At 42.0% G+C, this 23,708-nt stretch overlaps 1 protein-coding gene across 6 annotated transcripts in view; it reads right to left on the bottom strand.

Moving 5' to 3' along the window:
• Positions 1 to 23,708, bottom strand: part of ORC3 (origin recognition complex subunit 3) — a 74,091-nt gene that overhangs the window by 35,901 nt on the left and 14,482 nt on the right. For all 6 annotated transcript variants that reach the window (XM_056566075.1, XM_056566076.1, XM_056566073.1 and 3 more), the window contains exons 7-12: positions 21,087 to 21,241; positions 19,707 to 19,837; positions 14,273 to 14,432; positions 13,171 to 13,284; positions 10,373 to 10,506; positions 3,559 to 3,622 (exon numbers count right to left, since the gene is read on the bottom strand). In XM_056566075.1, the coding sequence (XP_056422050.1) occupies positions 3,559 to 3,622; positions 10,373 to 10,506; positions 13,171 to 13,284; positions 14,273 to 14,432; positions 19,707 to 19,837; positions 21,087 to 21,241 (758 nt within the window). The remainder of the gene's footprint in view (positions 1 to 3,558; positions 3,623 to 10,372; positions 10,507 to 13,170; positions 13,285 to 14,272; positions 14,433 to 19,706; positions 19,838 to 21,086; positions 21,242 to 23,708) is intronic.

Below are 23,708 nucleotides of genomic sequence, written 5' to 3'. Positions count from 1 at the left end.
CTCCCATAGAGAAGCATGGAGGGGAAGTGTCAACACTGCTCAGTGCACAGGGAGAGTCAGCGCCAAGCAGGAGATCGCGGGAAGCCCCAGCAGCATCCTTTTGATAGGGGATAGATTTTCCTACACTGGGCTTCTCATTTAATGCGACTGTCAGAAATATTGCTGCTGTTTTGCAGGGGGAAAAAAAATGACATTTTAAACTTTATTGAAATACTGCAGGAACAAAGTCATACTTTCTCATTATTCATGATTGGTTTTACTCTGGTCATGTGTTGCCATAAAAAATAAACTCCTGTTATCCTCTCCTGATGTGTTCCTTTGTAACATTATTAAAGCAATTCACAGGCAGCTTTTCACTGACAAAACTAGACTTGGAGAAGGTGAAAATAGGAAAAAAGAGAGAGAGAGAAAAATCAATAGCTTGCCAATTACTCCAAGAACAAGACAAGTGGGGCTGAGTGAAGCACACCCATGGGAGCCCAGTAATGCAATTGTGAGAGGATGAAAACTAGCTGTACCTGAGAGGCAGAAAAAGTAGCATGAATCAAGTTTGATAGAAAGAAAAATACATACTTTGTGATGGGCCCAGAGAGACATGATGTGCCAGGATTAAACGCAATTACTCATTTTCTCTTTTGTGAGCAAAAAGATAAGATGGAAAAAAAACCCTATTAAGCAGTTTTATATATTCTGCCCCAATCACAGCTGAAGTCAAGAAGCACACCGCAAATAAAGAACATTTTCCATTTCATGCTACAGGATATATACTATGCAAGATTCCAAATCAGAATCTAACATGGGCACATTATGAGAGCATTGTAGCACCCCCTCATCCCCTTGTCTAGGATTTTAAAGGGGCACTCCGGTGGAAAACTTTTTTTTTTTTTTTTTAATGAACTGATGCCAGAAAGTTAAACAGATTTGTAAATTACTTCTATTTAAAAAAAAATCCTTTAACCTTCCAGTACTTTTTAGCAGCTGTATGCTACAGAAGAAATTTTTTTCTTTTTTAATTTCTTTTTGGTCTTGTCCACAGTGCTCTCTGCTGACACCTCTGTCCATGTCAGGAACTGTCTTGCTATGGGGATTTTCTCCTGCTCTGCACAGTTCCTGATACGGGCATTAGGTGTCAGCAGAGAGCACTGTGGACATGACAAAACAGAAATTCAAAAAGGAAAACATTTCCTCTGTAGCATACAGCTACTAAAAAGTACTGGAAGGGTAAAGATTTTTTAATTGAAGTAATTTACAAATCTGTTTAACTTTCTGGCACCCGTTGATTAAAAAAAAAAAAATATATATATATATATATATATATATATATATATATGTTTTCCAGTGGAGTACCCCTGTAAAACATGTACGATACAAAACACCCAGTGTACAGTGTCTTAAAAAAGAGGCCAGAAGATGCAAGACGCAATCTCTGGCTTTGCCGGATAGTAGCGTCTGTTCGCAAAAAAGGACAAGGTCATGGGACCAAAAAAAGAGAACAGATGCTAATGAGAAAATATGAATTTCTAAATACTATACACTGTCATACAACAGCACAGTATTTATCAGCAATCTTGCCAAAAAGAACTAGGTTCATAGATGCTAGTGTTGTTTTATATAAGCAAAGTATCTTTACAACAATTATGCCAAAAGAATACAATATATTACAAGAATGGAGTGCCTAATAGCACGGCATCCTCAGGAGTAATTCATAGATTCTCTCATCAATAAATTCACAATAGATAAAAATATATTTATAAACAGCAAATCAATGGACAGAATGCTATAAAGGGGATACATTTCTTAGGGCTAGAAACTCATAATGACAAGTTTGCAGGTAATGTATCCCCAAATTAAGGGTCAATCTGCTGTGAGACTCCAGGTACAACCATTCATTAATGTATTAAGGCACGGTCCCGGCGTCCAGATTGTGGGTCAGATGGAGCGCATACCTGCAGTGGCAGGGAGCCGTAACCACCGGCTTCTCTGCACTCTATCAGTGCATAGAGCACAGAGAAGCCAGTGGTTACGGCTCCCTGCCACTGCAGGTATGCGCTCCATCTGACCTACATGCCGGACGTCGGGACCGTGCCTTAGTACATCAATGAATGGTTGTACCTGGAGTCTCACAGCAGATTGACCCTTAATTTGGGGATACATTACCTGCAAACTTGTCATTATGAGTTTCTAGCCCTAAGGGATGTATCTTTATGCTTAAAACTTTAAAGCATTCTATCAATTGATTTGCTATATATCTATATCCTCTTGTGCATTTATTGATGACAGAATCTATGAATTACCCCTGAGGACGCTGTGCTATCGTGGCAGAAACACGTTGGGAACTTCATTCTTGTTATATATTGCATTCTTTTGGCATAATTATTATAAAAGATACTGTGCTAATATAAAACAACACTAGCATCTATGAACCTAGTTCTTTTTGGCAAGATTGCCGATAAATACTGTGCTGTTGTATGACTATGTCAGTGCATAGTATTTAGAAATTCATATTTACTGATTAGCGTCTGTTCTTTTTTTTTTGGTCCCATGACCAAAGCCAGAGATTGCGTCTTGCATCTTCTGGCCTCTTTTTTAAGACACTCCACGCTGGGTGTTTTGTATTGTACATGTTTTAATAAGAATCATTAAAAGTTATATTTTATTCTAAGTTCCTCCCTGTCCTAATCTAGACTGGTAATTAGGTTTATTTTCTCTTATTAATTTTGAAAGCACATATGATTTTGGTCTTCTGCTGGACCTACATGTGCAGTTCCTTTTTCAAAAAAACTATTGAATCAGATATGACAGCTACCATTTCTTGACAATTCAGATGCCAGCCTGTCCTGCCATCCAAACCAGGAAGTGAGAGCAGGATGGAGCACTGAGCAGCAGGGAACCAGGCAAGTGTGAAAAACCCTTTAACTACACTTTTCTATACATATAATATTATATAGTTGACATACAGCCCTATTAAACTGAAGGGAATATATGTCATCAGATATGACCTATTTTTAAATAAAGTTTTCATGTTAAACATATATATTTTTTTTATTCTAATTTTCAGCAACCACTGATCATCTATTGCAGGGGTTGGCGACCCCCGGCACATGGAGTGCATTTCAGTGGCACACGAGGAAGTGTAGAGCGGGGTGCATAGTTTCCATCTCTCCTGGAGACAGTCCTAGTATACAATCGTCTGCTAGAAGACGCAAGCCAGTAACATTGTCAGCCGACGTATCCCTCCCTCTCCCTGCCTGGCGCCTGCCATAAAGGAGCAAAACAGCCAGAAGGATAGGCGAAAAACGCACTGCCGCTTGCAAGCACACTAAGCAACTTAACAGCTGGATGGCAAAGTTTGTGTAGGAGACTTATCACCCATTCTTTATAAATTGTCTACTTCTCATTGAGAAACAACAAGTAAATTTATATGATATTCCAGAATCTATCAAGTCCCACCAAACCCTGGATTTAAGGAACTTTACTGCAATAACAGCCATAAAATGTAGAGGAAAAAGTAAAAAATAATAATCACTCATGAATTTAGCCGAAATACTGAAATTTTACCTTTAAATAGATGTCATCTGTAAGAAGTTTTACTTGAGCTTCTGGTGTCTGACTTTCCACAAAACTGAAATAAAATGATCAAAACAAAAAAACTGAAAAAGAAGTGCTGGCTTTTACATGGTTTGTCAAAACAGTTTTAGCTGCTAAGGAAGTGGCCATGTTCTAAGACCTGTGGTTGTACAAGACTACTGTATTAGAAAAGCATCTGCAAAATAGTTTTTCTCCTACTAAAATCAATGAAAGAGAAAAGCAATACTGCAGTTTCTGTTATGGGTCCAAAACATGGACATACAAATCTTTCCAGTATACTTTTTCTATGTATATAGGTCAGTGATGGTGAACCTATGGCACGCATGCCACAGGTGGCACGCCGAACCCCCTCTGTGGGCACATGGCCATAGTTCACCATGGATGCCTTTTGATGCGCTCCGCCAGTGTGAGATGGAAAATTGCGACCCGTGCAGACTTGTGACCGCAGAGCAGAGGATGCAGGTCTGCATGGGAGAAAGAAGCCACACACACCCATTCCCCCCCCCCCACCCCCGGAGGACACAGGTCTGCATGGGAGAAAGAAGGCAGAGCAGGGGAGAGAGGACGTACACAGCTTCTCATCTCCCCTCCCTCTGCTCTGCCTTCGGAGGACGCAAGTTTCCACGGGGAAAAGAAGCCAGAGCAGGGGAGAGAGGACCTCCACGGCTCCTCATCTCCCCTCCATAATGATTTCTATGTGTGAAGGGGGACATCACGGACTGGGGAAGATTTCTATGTGTGAAGGGGAACACACTGCATGGGCTGGGGGGAGGGGACATAACAGACGGGATGATTTCTATGTGTGAAGGGGGACATACTACACGGGCTGGGGGGGGGGGGACATCACAGACTGGGGATGATTTCTATGTGTGAAGGGGGACACACTGCACGGGCTGGGGGGGGGGACATCACAGACTGGGGATGATTTCTACGTGTGAAGGGGGACACACTGCATGGGCTGGGGATATCCCCTTGTACGCATCTTTGGCACAGTTTACATGTAGCTTTGGTGCAGCTGGACGATCAGAAACCTGAAGAAAAATGAAGGTCTATTGACATACATGCAAAGCTGCACCAAAACCTGATGTAATTCTGATGTAAACTGTGCCAAAGCAGCATGTAGGATGTGTGCAAACTGCAGGTGGATAGGTGGGAATAGGTGCTTATTTAGGTGATGCACCACCAACAACCAGTGTTTTTTTTCACTAGAATGGATGTTTTTTCAATAAAAAAAAAAAAACTAAGTTTGGATAATTGAACTCTATTTTTGTGTTCTTTTAAAACAAAAGATGTTAATAAGTTATGACAACTGTATGAGTTTTTTTTCTAAACTTAAACCTCAGTATTCTGATTTAATTGCTGTGCTGGCACTTTGAGGGAAAAAAAAGTTGGCGTGCATTACGGTTTGGGCACTCGGGCTCTAAAAGGTTCGCCATCACTGCTGTAGGTTAAACTCTTAGTTTTGTCTTACAAACACTGATGCAAAATACTGACCAAAATACTACTGTCAAAGTGGCCTCATCCAATATTTTTAGTATTTCTCCTCTCTTTATTCCCATTTGGCCAGACAGGACACTTCTGGTTTAATCTTTTTATCACAACAACGTCTCTGGGTTTGTCAAAGTGATGATAACGCCATCAGGGTATAAAGAAATTAGATAACACTGGTCACCAACATAGATGCCAGTGATAAGGATATACACGCATAGCTTGTGCAGACTATTCCATGCAAAAAAACAAAAATTAAAGGGGTCAGCCCTGCCAAATCCCATTGGTTATAGCAAATTCCAGTGAAAGAGAGCCATGTGTGAATAATCTCACATTCGGGGTGGGGCTGTATACAATGCCATAATGACAGCGAGCATTCCCCCTTCTATGCTCATATGAATCTCAGGGATGTGGAAATGATATAGCCCGACGCCCGGGACATGCAGTTTTGAGCACCGGGCAGGTGGATTCTTCCAGCATTTAGCCCGGCTTCGGGCAAGCAGCGCTAAATGCCGAAAGAATTTTAAATGTGTGCGCAGCGTGTGTATTGTACCTGCGGCCTCCTTCCTGAAGCGGTGCGCACAATCCGTGACGTCATAGGAAGCGCAGGACGCCGGGACGCATAGGCAGCGGCGTGACGCTGAAATCCCGTGCGGCGCCTGGGATGACGTCACTTGACGTGCGCATCGTGCATCCCCCGGCCCGCGCATCGTTCATCCCCCGGCCCGCGCATCGTGCATCCCCCGGCCCGAAAGCAAGGTCCTGCGATCTTTACAGGCAGCAGTAAGTGTAAAACGTCCATAGAGATATTTTTAAGGGGGTATAATTGTTTAAATATGAACCCTACCTGGGTGATCATGTATATCTGGGGGCCTGTACACCAATTGGGAACCCCTATCTCTTTATCAGGTGGGGCTCCAGCTGTTGCAAAATTACAACTCCCAGCATGCCCAGACAGCCATTGGCTGTCCGAGCATGCTGGGAGTTGTAGTTTTGCAACAGCTGGAGGCTTCCTGGTTGGAGAAACAGCGGTATACTGGCTGCACAGTGTTTCCCAACCAGGTGGTGCCTCCAGCTGTTGCAAAACTACAACTCCCAGCATGCTCGGACTGCCAATGGCTGTCTGGGCATGCTGGGAGTTGTAGTTTTGCAACAGCTGGAGGCTTCCTGGTTGTGCAGACAGTATACCACTGTTTCTCCAGTGTTTCTCAACCAGGTGGTGCCTCCAGCTGTTGCAAAACTACAACTCCCAGCATGCCCAGACAGCCAATGGCTGTCTGGGCATGCTGGGAGTTGTAGTTTTGCAACAGCTGGAGGCTCCCTGGTTGGAGAAACAGCGGTATACTGGTTGCACAGAGTGTCACAGCTCACTCCCCCACTGTGACACACAGGTCCCAGCATATAGAAGATGCCCCATTATCCTTATGTGCGGGCGGTGAAAATTTTATATATAAAATTACCATTATTCAGTATGAACAGGTATACCGCCCAGCCCTAGGGGTCATATATATCTGGGGACCTGTACACCTATTGGGAACCCCTATCTCATCATCAGGTGGGGCTCCCCACAGGGATGTGGAAATCCTATCGCCCGAGGCCTGACAAGCAGTTTTGGGCGCCGGGCAGGTGAATTTGTCCGGCCCTTAGCCCGGCTTCGGGCAAGCAGGGTCGGACCTGACAAGTGCGGTGGCGATCTGCAGTCTGTATGGAGCGGGCTGCCGACTCCTGCCCGCTCCATACTCTGCCGCCTCCGACAATAAAAAACTGTATCCGAGGAAGCAGAGCAGGGGAGATGAAAAGCTGTGTATTTGTCTTCTCTCCCTTGCTCTGCAGATGTGCGGAGGGAGATGAGGGGGTGTGGCTTCTTGCTCTGCAGACGTGCGGGGGGAGATGAGGGGGCGTGGCTTCTTGCTCACCGTGCAGACCTGCGTCCTCTGCCTTCACTCCCCCCAGCTGTAGCTTCGGAGAGCTGAGGGGAGGAGGCGCGTCTGCACGGGGAGATGCATGCGGCGCTCTGCAGTATTTTTGGAGCGGGCTCGGGATTTCTGCCCGCTCCATACTCTGCAGCCCCCGGCTGTTCTCAGTAGCCGGGGGCCGCCGCTAATAGCCAGCATGCAGCGATCGCCGCGGCTGGCTATTAACCCTTTAGCTCGCCGCTGTCAAAGCTGACAGCGGCGTCTAAAGGGAGATGTGAATGCTCCCTGGTGGGCTAGTGGGGTGGATCGCCCCCCCCCCCCCCCCGCAGCGCGATCGCAGGGGGGCGATCCACTATAGAGGTAGCCGGAGGACTTACCTCTGTTCCCTCCTGTCCCGGCTCTGTCATTGATAGATCCTGGCTGGACCAGGCTCTATCAATGGATCACAGAGCACACAGATTAATAGAGTTCAATAGAATCTATTCATCTGTCTGAGGAATCTAATGATTCCTCATAAGTCTAATAAAGTGTAAAAAAAAAAAAAAAAAAAAAGTTTTAATAAAAGTTTGAAAGACACATTAACCTAGTGGTCTTCAAACTGTGCCCCTCCAGATGTTACAAAACTACAATTCTCAGCATGCCAGGACTGTCCGGGCATGCTGGAAGTTGTAGTTTTGCAACATCTGGAGGGCCACAGTTTGAAGACCGCTGCATTAACCCCTTCCATGTTAAAAGTTCAAATCACCCCCTTTTCCTATATACAAACATAATAAAAATAAACATATTTGGTATCGCTTCGCGCGTAATTGTACGACCTATTAAAATATAACATTATGTATCCCGTACGGTAAATTTAAAAAAAATACCAAACCACAGTTTTGCAATTTTTATAATATCCCATAAAAACAGTTAAAAAGCGATTAAAAAGTCAGATCAATGCCAAAATGGTACCGATACAAAAAACAGATTATGGCGCAAAACATGAGCCCTCATACAGCCTGGTATGCGGGAAAAAAAATAAAGCTACAGGGGTTAAAAAATGGCAATTAAAAAAATTAGAAAACGTTCAGAATTTGTAAAACATGACGTAAATGATACAAATCTGGTATTGCTGTAATCAGGAGACCTAAAGTATAAAACTAACATTTTACCTCAACCACAAGGTAAATGGCGCAGAAAAGAAAACCACCAAATCTGCATAATTATCTTTTACTATTTCAATATCACTTCCCCAAATATATATATATTTTTTGGTTCAGAGAATATGTTATTGAAAAATTTAAAGGTATCATTATAGTAGGTAGTTATGGCCATTATAGGGCGAGGAGGAAAAAATTAGAGCGTAAAAGCGAAAATTGGCCCGGACAAGTGGATCGTCATGAGGGACAAGTAGATTTTGCTCCATTTTAGCCCCGTGGACAAGTAGTTTTTTATAAAATTTCCACACCCCTGTATGATGCCGTACCAAAAAAGCAAACAAAAAGTTAATGTGGACTACCAACAAAAATAAGGTGAGTAAATTCTCAGACTTCACATAGGATAATAAATTTAAGACCCTGCATGTGTTGTCATAGGCTTGTTCACATATTAAAAGCCCACTTGGTCACAAATAAGCAACAGTGGGGCAAAATGACTAGCTAGTAAATTTGCAAAAAAATGTAATGGAGTTCTGTGGTGCAGGACACCTTATCCCCTAGCCATCTGCGATCTCCTGTAGGATACCTCACTCTCTTAGTGCACAGATTTCTGCTCTGCGCGAGGAGACTTTTATCCCCGCTTCTTGCCGTTGCAGCACAGCTGCTTCCCTGCAGAGAGCCGGGGCGCAGTGCAGGAGACATCCCATGATCAGACACTTATCCCATATCCTTTGGATAGGCGATAAGTTGTCCTGCACCAGATAACTCCTATAGGTCCCCATTTAAAAGGGATATGGGCTTAAAATTACTGGGTGTATATGGAGATTTCCCCAGCTTTGGAAAGGTAACTACTTAGGAAATCTCCTCAGCAAGGGAGACAGAAAGAAATGCATTCTGTAAGAAATAGGAGTATCTTCTATAATAAGAGGTAGTGAGGCCTTCAGGGCCCAGTGATTTACCCACAGGGAGGGTCAAGTTAACCTTCTAAATTTCCTCTTTTACTATAGAAGAGTTCAACGAGAACAGTTGAGACTAAGACAATTGTGGAAGAGCAAGCCCCTCCAGGAAGGTCTGAATTCCGCTTTGAGTCGGTTGAGGGGTAGCTTCACCTAAGTTAAAGGGGTACTCCAGTGGAAAACATTTTTTTTTTATCAACTGGTTCCAAAAAGTTAAACAGATTTGTAAATGACTTCTATTTAAAAAAAAAAAAAAAAAATCTTAATCCTTCCAGTACTTATGAGCTGATGTATACGACAGAGGAAGTTGAGTTTTCTTTCTTTTCTGTCTGACCACACTGCTCTCTGCTGACACCTCTGTCCATGTTAGGAACTGGCCAGAGCAGGAGAGGCTTGCTATGGGGATTTGCTCCTACTCTGAACAGTTCCTGATACAGAGGTGTCAGCATAGAGCACTGTGGTCAGACAGAAAAGAAATGCAAAAAGAAAAGAACTTCCTCTGTGGCATACAGCAGCTAATAAATACTGGAAGGATTAAGATTTTTAAATAGAAGCTATTTACAAATCTTTTAAACTTTATGGCACCAGTTGATTTGAAAAAAAAAAAAAAATATATATATATATATATATATATATATATATATATATATATATATATAATAATAATAATAATAATAATGTTTTCCACTGGAGTACCCCTTTAAGGTTACAAAGACTGAAGTAACACTCCGTGAATTTATCCGCAATAAGTTGAGGAAGATATATTTTACAGGCTGTTCATTATATAACAAATATGGGATGCTAGATTTAACATGCTTCTCTTTTCAACTAGCAACTAACAGTTTTCCTGCCCTGTTGTCATATGCATTGTATCGAGCTTTACATTTCTGAAGGAACTTGGCATAGTTTTCCACCAAGCAATCCTATATTTCACAGGGGATAAGCCGTAGTTCTGAAGCTAACTGAGGAGAGGGGGATTTCATATTAAGATCCTCTATCTAGTAAACAATCAAGGGGTACACTTCGGGCTTTTTATGGGCATCGCATAGTTTATTATATAACTCTCCTATATACGCCTTGTAGGCATTCCAAATTGTAGCAGAGGACACATCAGGAGTAGTCTTCTCAGAAAGGTACAATTTTAGGTCTCTCTCCAATCCCTTCCCATATTGGGAATGACGTATAATAAAAGGTATTGCATTGCCATAAATAGGCAGGAGTCTGGGCCCTTCTATGTCACTCACTGGGTATCAGTTCATGTGGTTTATACATAAAAAGAATAACATACCTCATAAAAGATGCAACATGGCGAATGTTTTCACACTGATCATGTGATAAGCTCTTCACTCGATTTTTCACGTCTTGGAGGTCACAACATAAAACACTCAAGGGCTGGGAGTTAAAATGTTCCATCACAGAAAGCTAAAAGAAAATAATAATAAAACGATGACCACATACAGTAAATACCACTGCACTATTATCACCATCACATAGCAGCAGTAAAATAGAGAATGGAGCAAGTTCCACCTGAACAAATTGAGAGAGAACAGAATATCTCCACCTAGAGCAGTTTTTATATGCCATTTTCTTCTTTTACACTGCTCAGAAAAACACTAAGGAACACTACGATAGCACATCCGAGATCTGAATGAATTAACTAATCGTATGAAATACTTTCGTCTTTACATAGTTGAATGTGCCGACAAAAAAATGACACACAAATTATCAAATTTATCAACCCATGGAGGTCTGGATATGGAGTTACACTCAAAATCAAAGTGGAAAACCACACTACAGGGTGATCCAACTTTGATGTAATGTCCTTAAAACAAGTCAAAGTGAGGCTCAGTAGTGTGTGTGGTCTCCACGTGCCTGTATGACCTCTCTACAACGCCTGGGCATGCTCCTGATGAGGTGGCAGATGGTCTCCTGAGGGATGTCCTTCCTGGACTAAAGTATCTGCCAACTCCTGGACAGTCTGTGGTACAATGTGGCATTGGTGGATGGGGTGAGACATGATGTCCCAGATGTGATCAATCGGATTCAGGTCTGGGGAATGGGCGGGACAGTCCATAGCATCAATGCCTTCCTCCTGCAGGAACTGCTGACACACTCCAGCCACATGAAGTCTAGCATTGTCTTGCATTAGGAGGAACCCAGGGCCAGCGCCAGTGGCGAATTTGCCAATCTTGGTGTTCTCTGGCAAATGCCAAACGTCCTGCACGGTGTTTGGCTTTAAGCACAACCCCACACCTGTGGATGTCAGGCCCTCATACCACCCTCATGGAGTCTGTTTCTGACCGTTTGAGTGAACACATGCACATTTGTGGCCTGCTGGAGGTCATTTGCAGGGCTCTGGCAGTGCTCCTCCTTGCACAAAGACAGAGGTAGCGGTCCTGCTGCTGGGTTGTTGCCCTCATACAGCCTCCTCCACGTCTCCTGATGTACTGGCCTTTCTCCTGGTAGTGCCACCATGCTCTGGACACTACGCTGACAGACACAGCAAACCTTCTTGCCACAGCTCGCATTGATGTGCCATCCTGGATGAGCTGCCCTACCTGAGCCACTTGTGTGGGTTGTAGTCTCAGTCTCATGCTACCACTAGAGTGAAAGCACTGCAAGCATTCAAAAGTGACCAAAACATCAGCCAGGAAGCATAGCAACTGAGAAGTGGCCTGTGGTCCCCACCTGCAGAACTACTCCTTTATTGGGGGCGTCTTGCCTATAATTTCCACCTGTTGTCTGTTCCATTTGCACAGCAGCATGTGAAATTGATTGTCAATCAGTGTTGTTTCCTGAGTGGACAGTGTGATTTCACAGAAGTGTGATTGCCTGGGAGTTACATTGTGTTGTTTAAGTGTTCCTTTATTTTTTTGTGCAGTGTATTATCTGTCAGCTTGGAAAGGCCCTGCATATCGGCAGATATTTTCAGTTAACAGCATGGTGTGAAATCTACAGAAAAACCCATATGTATTAAATGCAGATTCCAGGATGATGATGTGAATATGAAAATGCAGTCCATGTCCTCTAATCCATAAGGTTTTATTCAGTAGCATGTATGGAAGTTCATGAACCTCCACCATCTGCACTGTCACGGCCCCTCCCATAGACTTGCATTAAGGGGGCACGGCGTGACATTAAGAGGGGCGTGGTCGACCCCCACAGCACACACCGTGTGCAGAACAAAATTTTCTGAACGCGGGCCAGTGTAGTACCCCTTTAGGAAAATAAAACATTATAATAAAAAGCATGCCCTTCCAGCTTTCCATCATCAAACATCCCTAGTTATATAAATGCTTAGAATTATTAGCATTTATTTGTGAGTTTGGAGAGAGCTGAAGTTGGTGAACAGCTCTTTAATGTATATAGCTAAGGAATCACACACTCCCTTCTCTATTGTCATTATACACAGTGCAAAATGTGTATGCTTTATGGCAGCTGAAATGAATAGGAGATACATGAAAGAGAAATGTTATAGATTTTTATAGTTTCCAGAAAGTGATGAAATATAGCTGACTACCTCAGAGAGTGTCAGGGGAATTAAATACAGAGTTTTATCTGTGTGTAGTGTTATTCTTCTTCTTTACGGAGGCCTCCAGCAGTACATAAGAATTCCCCACACACTTCATTCTCTAATCCAGCCTAGAGAGCAAAGCGGACATGTGAACTGCTATAAGTCATGAAGTGAAAGCCTTGTGTGACTGGTCTAGTGGTCAGTGTGAAAAGCTAAAATATTTAAATATGTTTCCACCTTAGAAAAAAAAGGATGATCTGTCAATTATCTATTATGCATGGGGGGGCCTCTCAACTCTCCTCTGACAGATGATGAAGGGGTAGAGAAGGGTGGGCATGTTAGATTTCACCCGCCCCATCTGTTTGTTCTCAAAGAGATAAGCTGTCGCCAAAGCTTCCCGAAGGTGTCGGACCCTTCCTTTCTCCATTAAGAACACATGAACACTCACCTGAGCAATAATGATTAGAGATATTGGGAAAGATGACTGTCGGCCAATTGAATGTTCAACCGACAGCTATCGCCTGTGTACCTGTGTAATTCATTGTGACCACCAGTGATAACCATCTTCTCACCTGAAGACCCTTGATGAAGTTCTGCACAGAGAAATCATGGAAGAGAAATATTGTGATGAGGACCTGCAGAACCCGCCCGCTCAGTTTAAATGGAAATTGATTGGAGAGAAGCAGCTGCCAAGAAAAAAGGATTTATATACCGATAAAGGCTAGGTTACATTTAGTAGTCCTATATGTAGCATACTGTAAGGCACCAGAGTGGAACCAAATTTTAAGAGTAGTATGGAGGAGCTGATCCTGTCTATTGCAGCAGGGCAACAGCTGACACCCACTATGGAAGGCATATGAACAGCTCCTGACATAGTACAGAATGGAGAGGGAACTACTCACGCCCCATGCTATACTATTATGGCACAATGCAGAAAGGGGTTAAAGTAGATAGATCATGCTGAAAAAACTTATCATCTATCCAAAGAATAGGGGATAAGTTTTAGATCGTGGGGGGGGTCCAACCCCCACACACACCAGGTGAGTGTATGATTATATATATTGTCCAATTTGTTTGTTATGTGGTTGGTTTGAATAGCAGCACCACCTCTTTTGTTTTCCTCTCTTGTCTTTTAGGGCATATGGATTCCACAGATTTGGAGTGTTCTACATGAGGACCCTCCTCTGTTAGCCAGAATGGGAAATGCTCTGTATCTCCAGTTCTGGTAGACACAACCAATCCTTGTGTTACAATGTCATTAACAATGAATTGCTGCCATGTAATACTATGTTTCCACTGCAGCAAGCACTCCAAAGGAAAGGAAGAAAATACTTAAGCCACAATGCATCCAGCAGATCTCTACTACAATATGACAAATGGAAAAATAAATTAAATAAAACAAAAGCAAGCATTCACAAGTGCCTGGATCTTTCTTTCTAGCTGATGATTGTTTCCATGTACACCACATTGGAGCAGGAAAATAAAGACCTCCTCCACTACTCCATAGGTAATGTCTGGCTGGCCATGCCTACCAGAAATGTAACTGTTTGTTGGGGATGCTGGGAGCAGGTGAAATGCATTATCCTTAGTTTATGTCTGATGAAATAAGCCCTTTACAATAATGTTATACAGTGTAAAATGGGTGATAATGTTCTGAAGAAAACACATAATTACCTTATCTACTACAGTTGCCAAGTGTTCTGTGCACGACAAGGATGGAAACAGTTCTATACACAGCAGAGAGGATACAGAGTGAGACAGAAGTCTGTGAATTATCATTGGAGATGTGGCAATGCCAAATACCAGAACCAGAGGCAACTCCTTGCAGTAACGGCTGAAACAACATAAGAAAATGCTGATAAATGAATTGGAATCCATTAATTCATTAATCGGATGTAATAAATAAGAAGTGTTGCATTTTCCCATACATTTACTATCACTTTAAAAAAAAGGATTTAAGTTACTTGCCTGTAAAATTCTCTTCTCGCGAACTTCACTGAGGAACACAGAAGATCGTGGGTATAGTTTGTTGCCACTAGAAGGCACAAATAAGCAAGAAAAGTGTTAGCTCCTGCTGCACAGCCTTTATCCCTCCTGCAGACAGTGAGCTACTCCGTTTGTACACAGGCAATAGGAGAAACAGGAGAAGCCAACACCAAAAGTAAAAAAGGAACCCTAGAATGAGTCTGGGCTGTCGAGGAAGGCCGGAAGATATCCAAAGTCCAGAAAAAAAAGAACTGGGTGGTAGCTGTGTCTCCCCCCCCCCCCCCATGAACTAAAAAAGGATGATAAAAAAGGATTTTACAGGAGAGTAACACATTAATCCTTTTTTCTTGCTTGTATCAATGGGGGACACAAAAGATCGCGGGACATCCAAAAGCAGTCCCCGAGGGAGGGAACAAGAACATAGCACTATCAGAGATCCTAGGTGAGCCCAGCCTGACAAGATCAATCTGGAGTACTGGAACAGTACAGGCCTGGGCTGTAGGGGATACCAGGTAAAAGGGAGTCTATGTTGTAGGACCTACAAAGGTCAATAGCTGAGAAATGCAAACAGAGGAGGTAAGGTTACCTAATACACCATGGGGGCTAGAAAAGCAAGGAGAGGGGAAAAACCTTGGAAAGAATCGAGGGGTAAGTCTCCATAAGATGAGTGATGCACCACCAGGAAAGAAGCCAGGGAAGTTGGAGATCACCTAGGAAATGGGCTGAATAAATGAAATTACATGGACAACCTTCCACCAGCAAGGCCTTGGGAAAACAGAGAAAAGAAGAACCGTAGGAAAGCTTGGCCTGGCAAAAACTGTCCCGGAAAGAAAAATAGGAGCATGCCCTCACTAATGTATAGTACAGGACAGAATGTGGCCTGCAGGAGAATGCTAAGAAGGACTCACAGACTGAAGAGACCCAAAAGAAACACTGAAAGATGCCATGTGGGTGCTGAGAAGAGCAACCACACAGGAAGAAAGGCTGAGAGACAGACTGATAGAGAGAAGCAAAGCATTAGAATGCACAGCAAGACCAGAGTTATCCTAGAAGAGCAGGAGGGACACATAGCTCCTGCCATACAGAGGCTTTAAGGCTTCAATGTCAGGCACAATGTAATCCCAGGAGGTTAATTGGATGACACCAGAGGTCAAGATGAGATTGACTCAGGAGCTGCGAAAGAAAAAAAGAGGAAGGACGGTTTGGAAGTATGCTAAAGCATCTGCCCCAAAGAGAGGCATCCACACTAGCTGAGGAAGCGATGCCCCATTAGACCAGGTTCCATGCGTAAAAGGGCAGTCAGCGCACGACAACGCTCATATCCTGATAGGACATGATGAAACAGTGTTTGTAGCCGCAATGGTTGAACGGACTAGAAAAACAATTACCGACCTAGGAAAGGAAAAGTGGGGGTGACTGAACCGCACAAATGATACACCTGCTTCCTGCAATCCTTGAGGGCTGGATGTAAACAGAGTGGGAAGACGGATAAGACAGATTAATGTGGCTGCTTACATAACATGCCAGGAACTACATATAGCAGACATGGGAACCTTTGCAGCAGGAAGTCCCATGCCCAAGAGAGGAAATGAGACTGTTGGAGCCTCATGGTAGTGGATTGTGTAAAAGTGTGTGCAGATCGGAGAGAAACCCATAATAGTGTAATATTCACCCGTCCAACTTCGTTGGGTGCAGCCAGTAACCTTGTACTCATAGTGGGATTACCGGCAGCAGTAAAAGAGGAAGAGTGACATGCAGAGGAAGGTGCTTATGGCAGCAGTCTACCTCATTTTCAAACTAGCACCCTTAGGAAGAATTGAGTCTAGTGTGGCAACCCACACTGATGACCCCCCAGAAAAAGGTGAGAGGGTAAACCTCAATCACCACCTAAAAGGGAACAGAAAGTAATAAAACTAAAATAAAAAAAATGTAGCAGATCTGCCGAGCACAAATAGTCTGCCTCCTACGGACACCGAGCTAAAACTGATAAGCTCACTGTCTGCAAGAGGGGTATAGGCTGTGTGGGAGCAGCTAACTTGCTTTGTGCTGCCTTCTAGTGGCAGCATCCAGTCGTCTGTGTCCATCAACGATATGAGTGAGAAAGTAAATTTTTAGACATTTTTTAAATAATATATAACTGTAATAATATATTTGGCAACATTTGAGATGAGTCCTCAATAGTGTTGTCGGGTTAGCAGACTTAGGAATTATAGTGTCAGCCTTATCAAACTAAAAGATCTAGCATGACACTTCTCTTCCTTATTTTACAATGCCACACCTACTTTTACTACATAAAACTAAATGTTTGAGGTAGGGGGATGTACAGTGGGAATCAAAAGTTTGGGCACCCCAGGTAAAAATGTGTATTCATGTGCATAAAGAAGCCAAGGAAAGATGGAAACATCTCCAAAAGGCATCAAACATTCTTATAATATTAACAAAAGTTAGATTTTATTTCCATCATTTACACTTTCAAAATAACAGAAAACTAAAAAAAGTTTGGGCACCCTGCAGAGTTAATATCTTGTACTGCCCCCTTTGGCAAGTATCACAGCTTGCAAACGCTTTTTGTAGCCAGCCAAGAGTCTTTCAATTCTTGCTTGAGGTATCTTTGCCCATTCTTCCTTACAAAAGTCTTCCAGTTCTATGAGATTTCTGGGCTGTCTGTCACGCACTGCTCTTTCAAGGTCTATCCATAAATTTTCACTTATGTTGAGGTCAGGAGATTGTGAAGGCCATGGCAAAACCTTCAGTTTACGCCTCGTGATGTAATCCCCGTGGATTTTGAGGTGTATTTAGGATCATTATCCATTTGTAGAAGCCATCCTCTCTTTAACGTCAGCTTTTTCACAGATGGCATGAAGTTAGCATAAAAAATGTACTGAAATTTTATTGAATCCATTTTTCCTTCTACTCGTGAGATGTTCCCTGTGCCACTGGCTGCAATACAACCCCAAAGCATGATTGATCCACCCCCCATGCTTAACAGTTGGACAGAGGTTCTTTTCATTAAATTCTGTTCCCCTTCTTCTCCAAACGTACCTTTACTAATTCCGGCCAAAAAGTTAAATTTTAACCTCATCGGTCCACAGAGCTTGTTTCCAAAATGCATCAGGCTTGTCTATATGTTCATTTGTAAAGTTCAAACGCTGATTTTTGTGGTGAGGATGTAGAAGAGGTTTTCTTCTGATGACTCCTCCATGAAGACCATATTTGTACAAGTATCTCTTTATAGTGGAATAGTGTACCACAACTCCAGTGTCTGCCAGATCTTTCTGGAGGGATTGTACAGTCAAACGTGGGGTTTGAATAGTTTTTCTCACAATCCTGCGAGCTGTTCTGTCTGATATTTTTCTTGGTCTTCCAGATCTTGCTTTAACTTCCACTGTTCCTGATGACTGCCATTTCTTAATTACATTCCGAACAGAGGATATTGACATCTGAAAACGTTTTGCTATCTTCTTATAGCCTTCTCCAGCTTTGTGAGCGTCAACTATTTTCAGTTTCAGATTTATAGACAACTGCTTAGAAGAACCCATGGTGCTGATTGTTGGGGCAAGGTCAGATGAGTCTGGGCATTTAAAACCTTTGAGATTGACATCACCTGATCTTCCCAGATGATGATTGAGAACAATCCATGACACTGGCAGGTATCAGCTTTGCAAAGGGGGCAGTGCATGCTATAAATTTTGCAGGGTGCCCAAACTTTTGCAGACACCATTTTTTTGTTTTCTGTTATTTAGAAAGTGTAAATGATGGAAATAAAATCTAACTTTTGTTGACATATTATAAGAATGTCTAATCTGTAATTTGATGCCTTTTGGAGATTTTTTCCATCTTTCCTTGGCTTCTTTATGCACATTAATACACATTTTTACCTGGGGTGCCCAAACTTTTCATCCCCACTGTAACATATGTCTAAGATTAACACAAGATATATATTTCTGTTTTGCAGAGTTCTTCGCTAAGTTATATGGCATGCTGCTGCTTATAGAAGCAGTGCACAAATCCTAAATGGGTTACACGATAGGACATCAATATAAGATTGGCTGGTGTCGGATTCCTGACACCCCGGCCGATCAGCTGTTTAAAGAGGCTGCCTCTTTAATACCTACTGCTGCTCATCCTTCCATATCCATCCTTTTAGTAGCAGTGGTGAAAAGAACAGCAGCGTGGTTCACTTAAATAGGGCAATTCTTCAGTGCCTTTTACCACCACAACTAAAAGTGTGGTTGCTGCAGGAAAAGCATCAGTAAATATTGGAGAGGCTAAGGCACTTTCATGAATGCCATAGCTTCTTCAAACCGCTTATCTCTGTGGGTGCAAGGTGTTGGGCAACGTTATAAGGTGGATGCCTTTGACATAGAAAAAAATGATTAACCCCAAGAAATAAAGCACCAACCACAAGAGAATGCAAAAAAATCATGTATATTGATCACATACATATAAAAGCAGATAAAATGCATAGAAATTGTGTTGGGTACTGGACTAGGCTTACAGCAGATAAGGTGGTAATCACGACAGAAAAAACATGGATATAAACAAGTACAAGTGTCAGGAAGGTAAAACAATATACTAGATCGCAGTGTCTTCCCTCTTTACCATTATAGGTCCAATATTTATGTATGGTATACCTATAATGTGAGTGTTGCCATGGCTATTTAGTATATTGTTTTACCTTTCTTACATCTGTTCCTGTTCTTTTATATCCATGCTTTTTCAGTCATGATCGCCACCTTATCTGCTGTAAGCCTAGTCTAGTGCTTGACATCCTTTATGTGCTTTTTATCTGCTATTATGGGTATATGATCAATAACAATTTCTATTTTTGTGTATTTTCTTATGGTTGGTGCCTTGTTTCTTGAGGTTAAGTGTTTATGTTGCCCAACGTACAGTTACAGACACTGATGGTGTGGAGCATATAAAAAAGTTGTAAAAAAGGATGTAATTTACTGTACTAAAGACAATAAAATATTCTGCACATGTTATACCAGTAATGTGTAAGTGAATGAATTATTCCATCTGATATGTAAGTGTTTATCATTTGTAGTTTGTTGTTATACAGTAAATGAAAAAAGTAATAATAAAAGTAGAATGTGCACTGACCTTGCTGGCTACATACCTGCTAATAAAAATAAATTCTTGCAGTACAGAAGACGTAAAACTTTCTAGATCTTTGAAGACTACAACTATAGGAGGTGTTTGCAAACCTTCAGATGAGGCCCGTCTTTTTTTCTTTGGAGAACTTGATTTCTTCAGTTAAATATAAGCAAAAATGACAATCTTTTACAGTTACACAAACAGCCAAAAAGAAACACAAACTGTGACTGATGGAGAACACTAACTGTAATCATGCATCATTATTAGGCTAGGATTCCACTTGGTTTTTTTTCTGTCAGTTTTTGTATAGCTGCCACTGCAGTTTTTGAGCCAAAGTCAGAAGTGGATCCATAAGGGATGAGAAGTATAAGTCCTTCCTTTATATGTCCTATTCCTTATGAATACACTTCTGGCTTTGGCTAAAAAAACTGCAGTGGCAGATCTCCAAAAGATTCCAGAAAAAAACCAAGTGGAATCCTAGCCTTATAATGTTTCTAAGCAGGGACTCATGTGGGATGATGTTGATAAAGCTTTCCTGTGCTTTTGGAAAAAAATGGTGCTCAAAAGGTGGACATTCACCTAATAGTATAAATGTAAAAAATTGCTTGTGGGGTGTGTCCCTAGTCCAATAGAAACAGAAGGAAGCCTGCATTCAGTAACTAAGGTGGGGGGCAGTGAACAAGTTGCTTTTTTATTCAGTTACATTTTCTATAGAGACCTCATATCGCTTTAGGTAAACTGTGTGCAGGAGTTTTTACATTCGTAGCAAGTAAAATGGAGCACAGAAGTGAAAGAATATAATTTGAGCGCCTAGTTTCTACTGATACCATAACAATATGTTAACAGTATAACAATAGTATTTTTTAGAAAAGGAAATAAAATTCGAACTATTAAAGGGAAACAGACAGTCAACTTCTCCCGCACTAGATATACACTGGGATATAGTGCGGGTGAACCTGAGAAAAATTATTAAATTGCTTATAAAAAAAATAGGTCTAGCCGATTCTGAGTTATAGGCTCCATTGCCAGTATGCAAATACTACAGGCTCCATTGCGCAATGGAGGTGGCCAGCTTTCCGAGCTTCTCTGCCTCCTTCCTCTCATATGCCCGCCCATTTTCTGCAAATGTTCCATTTTGTTCCAATTTATGCAGACTTATGCACGGAGGCAGGGAAGCTCAGAAAGCCAGCTCCCGCTTCCATTACGCAAAAGAACATATTTGCATACTGGCAACGGAGCCTGTAACTCAGAAATAGCTGGACCAGTTTTTGTAAGTAATAAATCATTTTCCTCAGGTTCACCCGCACTATAACCCTTTGTGTTGGATTAGATTTGGATAAACTGGCTGCCAGTTTCCCTTTAAGTAACTTCTAAACATGAGAAGAAGTATATTGACAATTACATTTGTAATATTCTGATACCATCCTGAAAGGGAGGCCATGGAGCAGTTCATCTTTCTCTGAGAGATAGGAGTGTGGCCATCCTCTTCATCTTCATCCAGATCTGCTACGCATCCTATGAGCTGCGAAAGAAGCTTCTGAAGAAGCTGCTTTATACCTGGAAGAAAATGCATAATCCTAAACCATGAATTGAGAATTGTTAATGAAGGATTGGCAGTTACACATTCATATATGATAGTACTTCTAACACAGATTACCGTATTTTTCGCCATATAAGACGCACTTTTTCTTCCCCAAAACTGGCGAATACACCCCTATCGCGGCGGTCCCTGCGACCATCAATGGCCGGGACCCGCGGCTAATACAGGACATCACCGATCGCGGTGATGCCCTGTATTAACCCTTCAGATGCGGCGATCAAAGCTGACCGAACAGCCCGACTGAATAGCCGGGTTAGTGCTTACAGGACACCGGGAGGGACCTTACCTGCCTCCTCGGTGTCTTCTCCGTTCAGGGATCCCCTGTATGGCCGGCGCTCTCCTTCCTCGTCATCACGTACGTGCGTCGGCGTGCGTAACGACGTGATGGCGGCGATGGAGAGCGAGGATTCACGGCCGGCAGCAGAGACGTTCCGGAGCAATGGGGACACGGCGACAGCGATGGAGTGACATCCAGGGCAGTGGTGACGGGTCCGGAGCGGCAGGGACACGTGAGTATTACCTCCTATGCAGTGGCTGTCAGGGCATGCTGGGAGTTGTAGTTTTGCAACATCTGGAGGTCCGCAGGTTGAAGACCACTATTGGGTTCAAAATATTTATTTTTTTAGATTTTGCACCTATAAATTGGGTGCGTCTTATACGCCGGTGCGTCCTATAGGGCGAAAAATACGGTAACTTAAAAAGAATTGTATTAAAAAAATTAAACTAAAAAAAGTGCTGTGTGAGAGGGATAAAGCAATATTTGTGCCTATGTTGTACTGTTACCTTTTAAAGATGTAACACAACATGACAGTGAAACCCAAGCAGGCCTATCAGGTTGCATATTACAATATAATACATTTTGCAACATAGCATACCAGCTACATATACACAGAAGATTACAATAATTAGAATTTTTTTTTTTTAAAGTTCTTTAAAGTATTTTTTAAACTTAGGCAGTGTATATCTTTTTGTGTGCACAGCATTAGGCGTCATTGATTATGTCAGGAATTTATTTTTCCTATTATCACTACCCTCAGTCATTGTTTTCCTGTGTTATTGATTACAAATTATTTTTTCTTGTGTTAGACCACCTTAAGCACATGGTCTGGTTACTTATTAATGTACATCCAGTTTGATTTATACTGCTATATTGTATCTGTGTATGTTTTTTTTATTGGGCTTAAATATGTTCAAAATGGTGAATTATACTCACCGATAATTCCTTTTCTGGAAGTCTCTATGACTGAACCCATGATATCAACTCCTCCTCCTGATTGGGACAGGAAAAAAACACTGAGAGGTTAAATTCCCCACCCCTTTCTCTCCACACCAGTGTAATTACAAAGAACACTGATGGAAAGGAAAAAAAAGTGTATAAGAACACCACAATAAAAACAAAAAAAAACAAAGGGTAGGATGTATGGGTTCTGTCATGGAGACTTCCAGAAAAGGAATTATCAGTGAGTATAATTCACCATTTCCCCTCCGTCTCCACGACAGCACCCATGAGAAATACCAAAGAATTTATTAGGGAGGGACTATAGCACTGAGGACTTTACGTCCAAAGGCCATATCCTTAGAAGACAAAACATGAACTCTATAATGCTTGGAAAAGGGATGAAGGTTTTTCCAAGTAGCAGCTTTACAAATTTGCTCTACAGAAGCTCCAGCTCTCTCTGCCCATGACGAGGAAATTGCTCTAGTAGAATGGACTTTCATCTGAAGAGGTGGGGATTTACCTCTGGCCACATAAGCTTCCGAAATTGCGGTTTTAATCCATCTGGCTATAGAACTTCTAGAGGCTTTTTTACCTCTATTAGGACCAGCAAACTGAACAGATAGATTACCTTTTCTCCACTGACTAGTTCTTTCAATGTATTGGAGAACAGCTCTTCTAACATCCAGAAGACTATATGATCTTTCTAGGTCATAATTTGGATTACAACAGAAGGATGAATTACGATATCCTGAGACCTATGAAAAACATATACAACCTTAGGTAAAAAAATTTGGAACAAGCTTAAAAATAATTTTGCCATCCATAATTCTGATATAAGGCTCCTGGATAGAAAGGCCCTGAATTTCACCTACTCTTCTGGCTGTAGTGATGGCGACTAAAAATATAGTTTTGAGAGTCAGGAACTTATCAGAAACAGAATCCAGAGGTTCAAAAGGATCCAGAGGTAGAGGTCCTAAGACCGTTTTTAAGTTCCACTGAGGACAGAGATTTAAAAAGTCTTAGGTCTGAGTCTACAATAAATCTAGAAATTCACATGTTATCAGCTAGTTTACATGACAGAGAGCACTCAGAGCAGAAACCTGCACTTTGAGGGTACTAGGGGAAAGACCTATATCAAATCCCTGCTGAAGGGAGTCTAGAATTTTAGGAATCACCGGAGTGTCAAATCCCCACAACAAGAGATA

Source organism: Hyla sarda, chromosome 3, assembly GCF_029499605.1.
Source record: "Hyla sarda isolate aHylSar1 chromosome 3, aHylSar1.hap1, whole genome shotgun sequence".
Taxonomy (NCBI): Eukaryota; Metazoa; Chordata; class Amphibia; order Anura; family Hylidae; genus Hyla; species Hyla sarda.
Note: the sequence above shows the minus strand (reverse complement) of the source record. Positions and strands in the feature narration are given on the sequence as shown.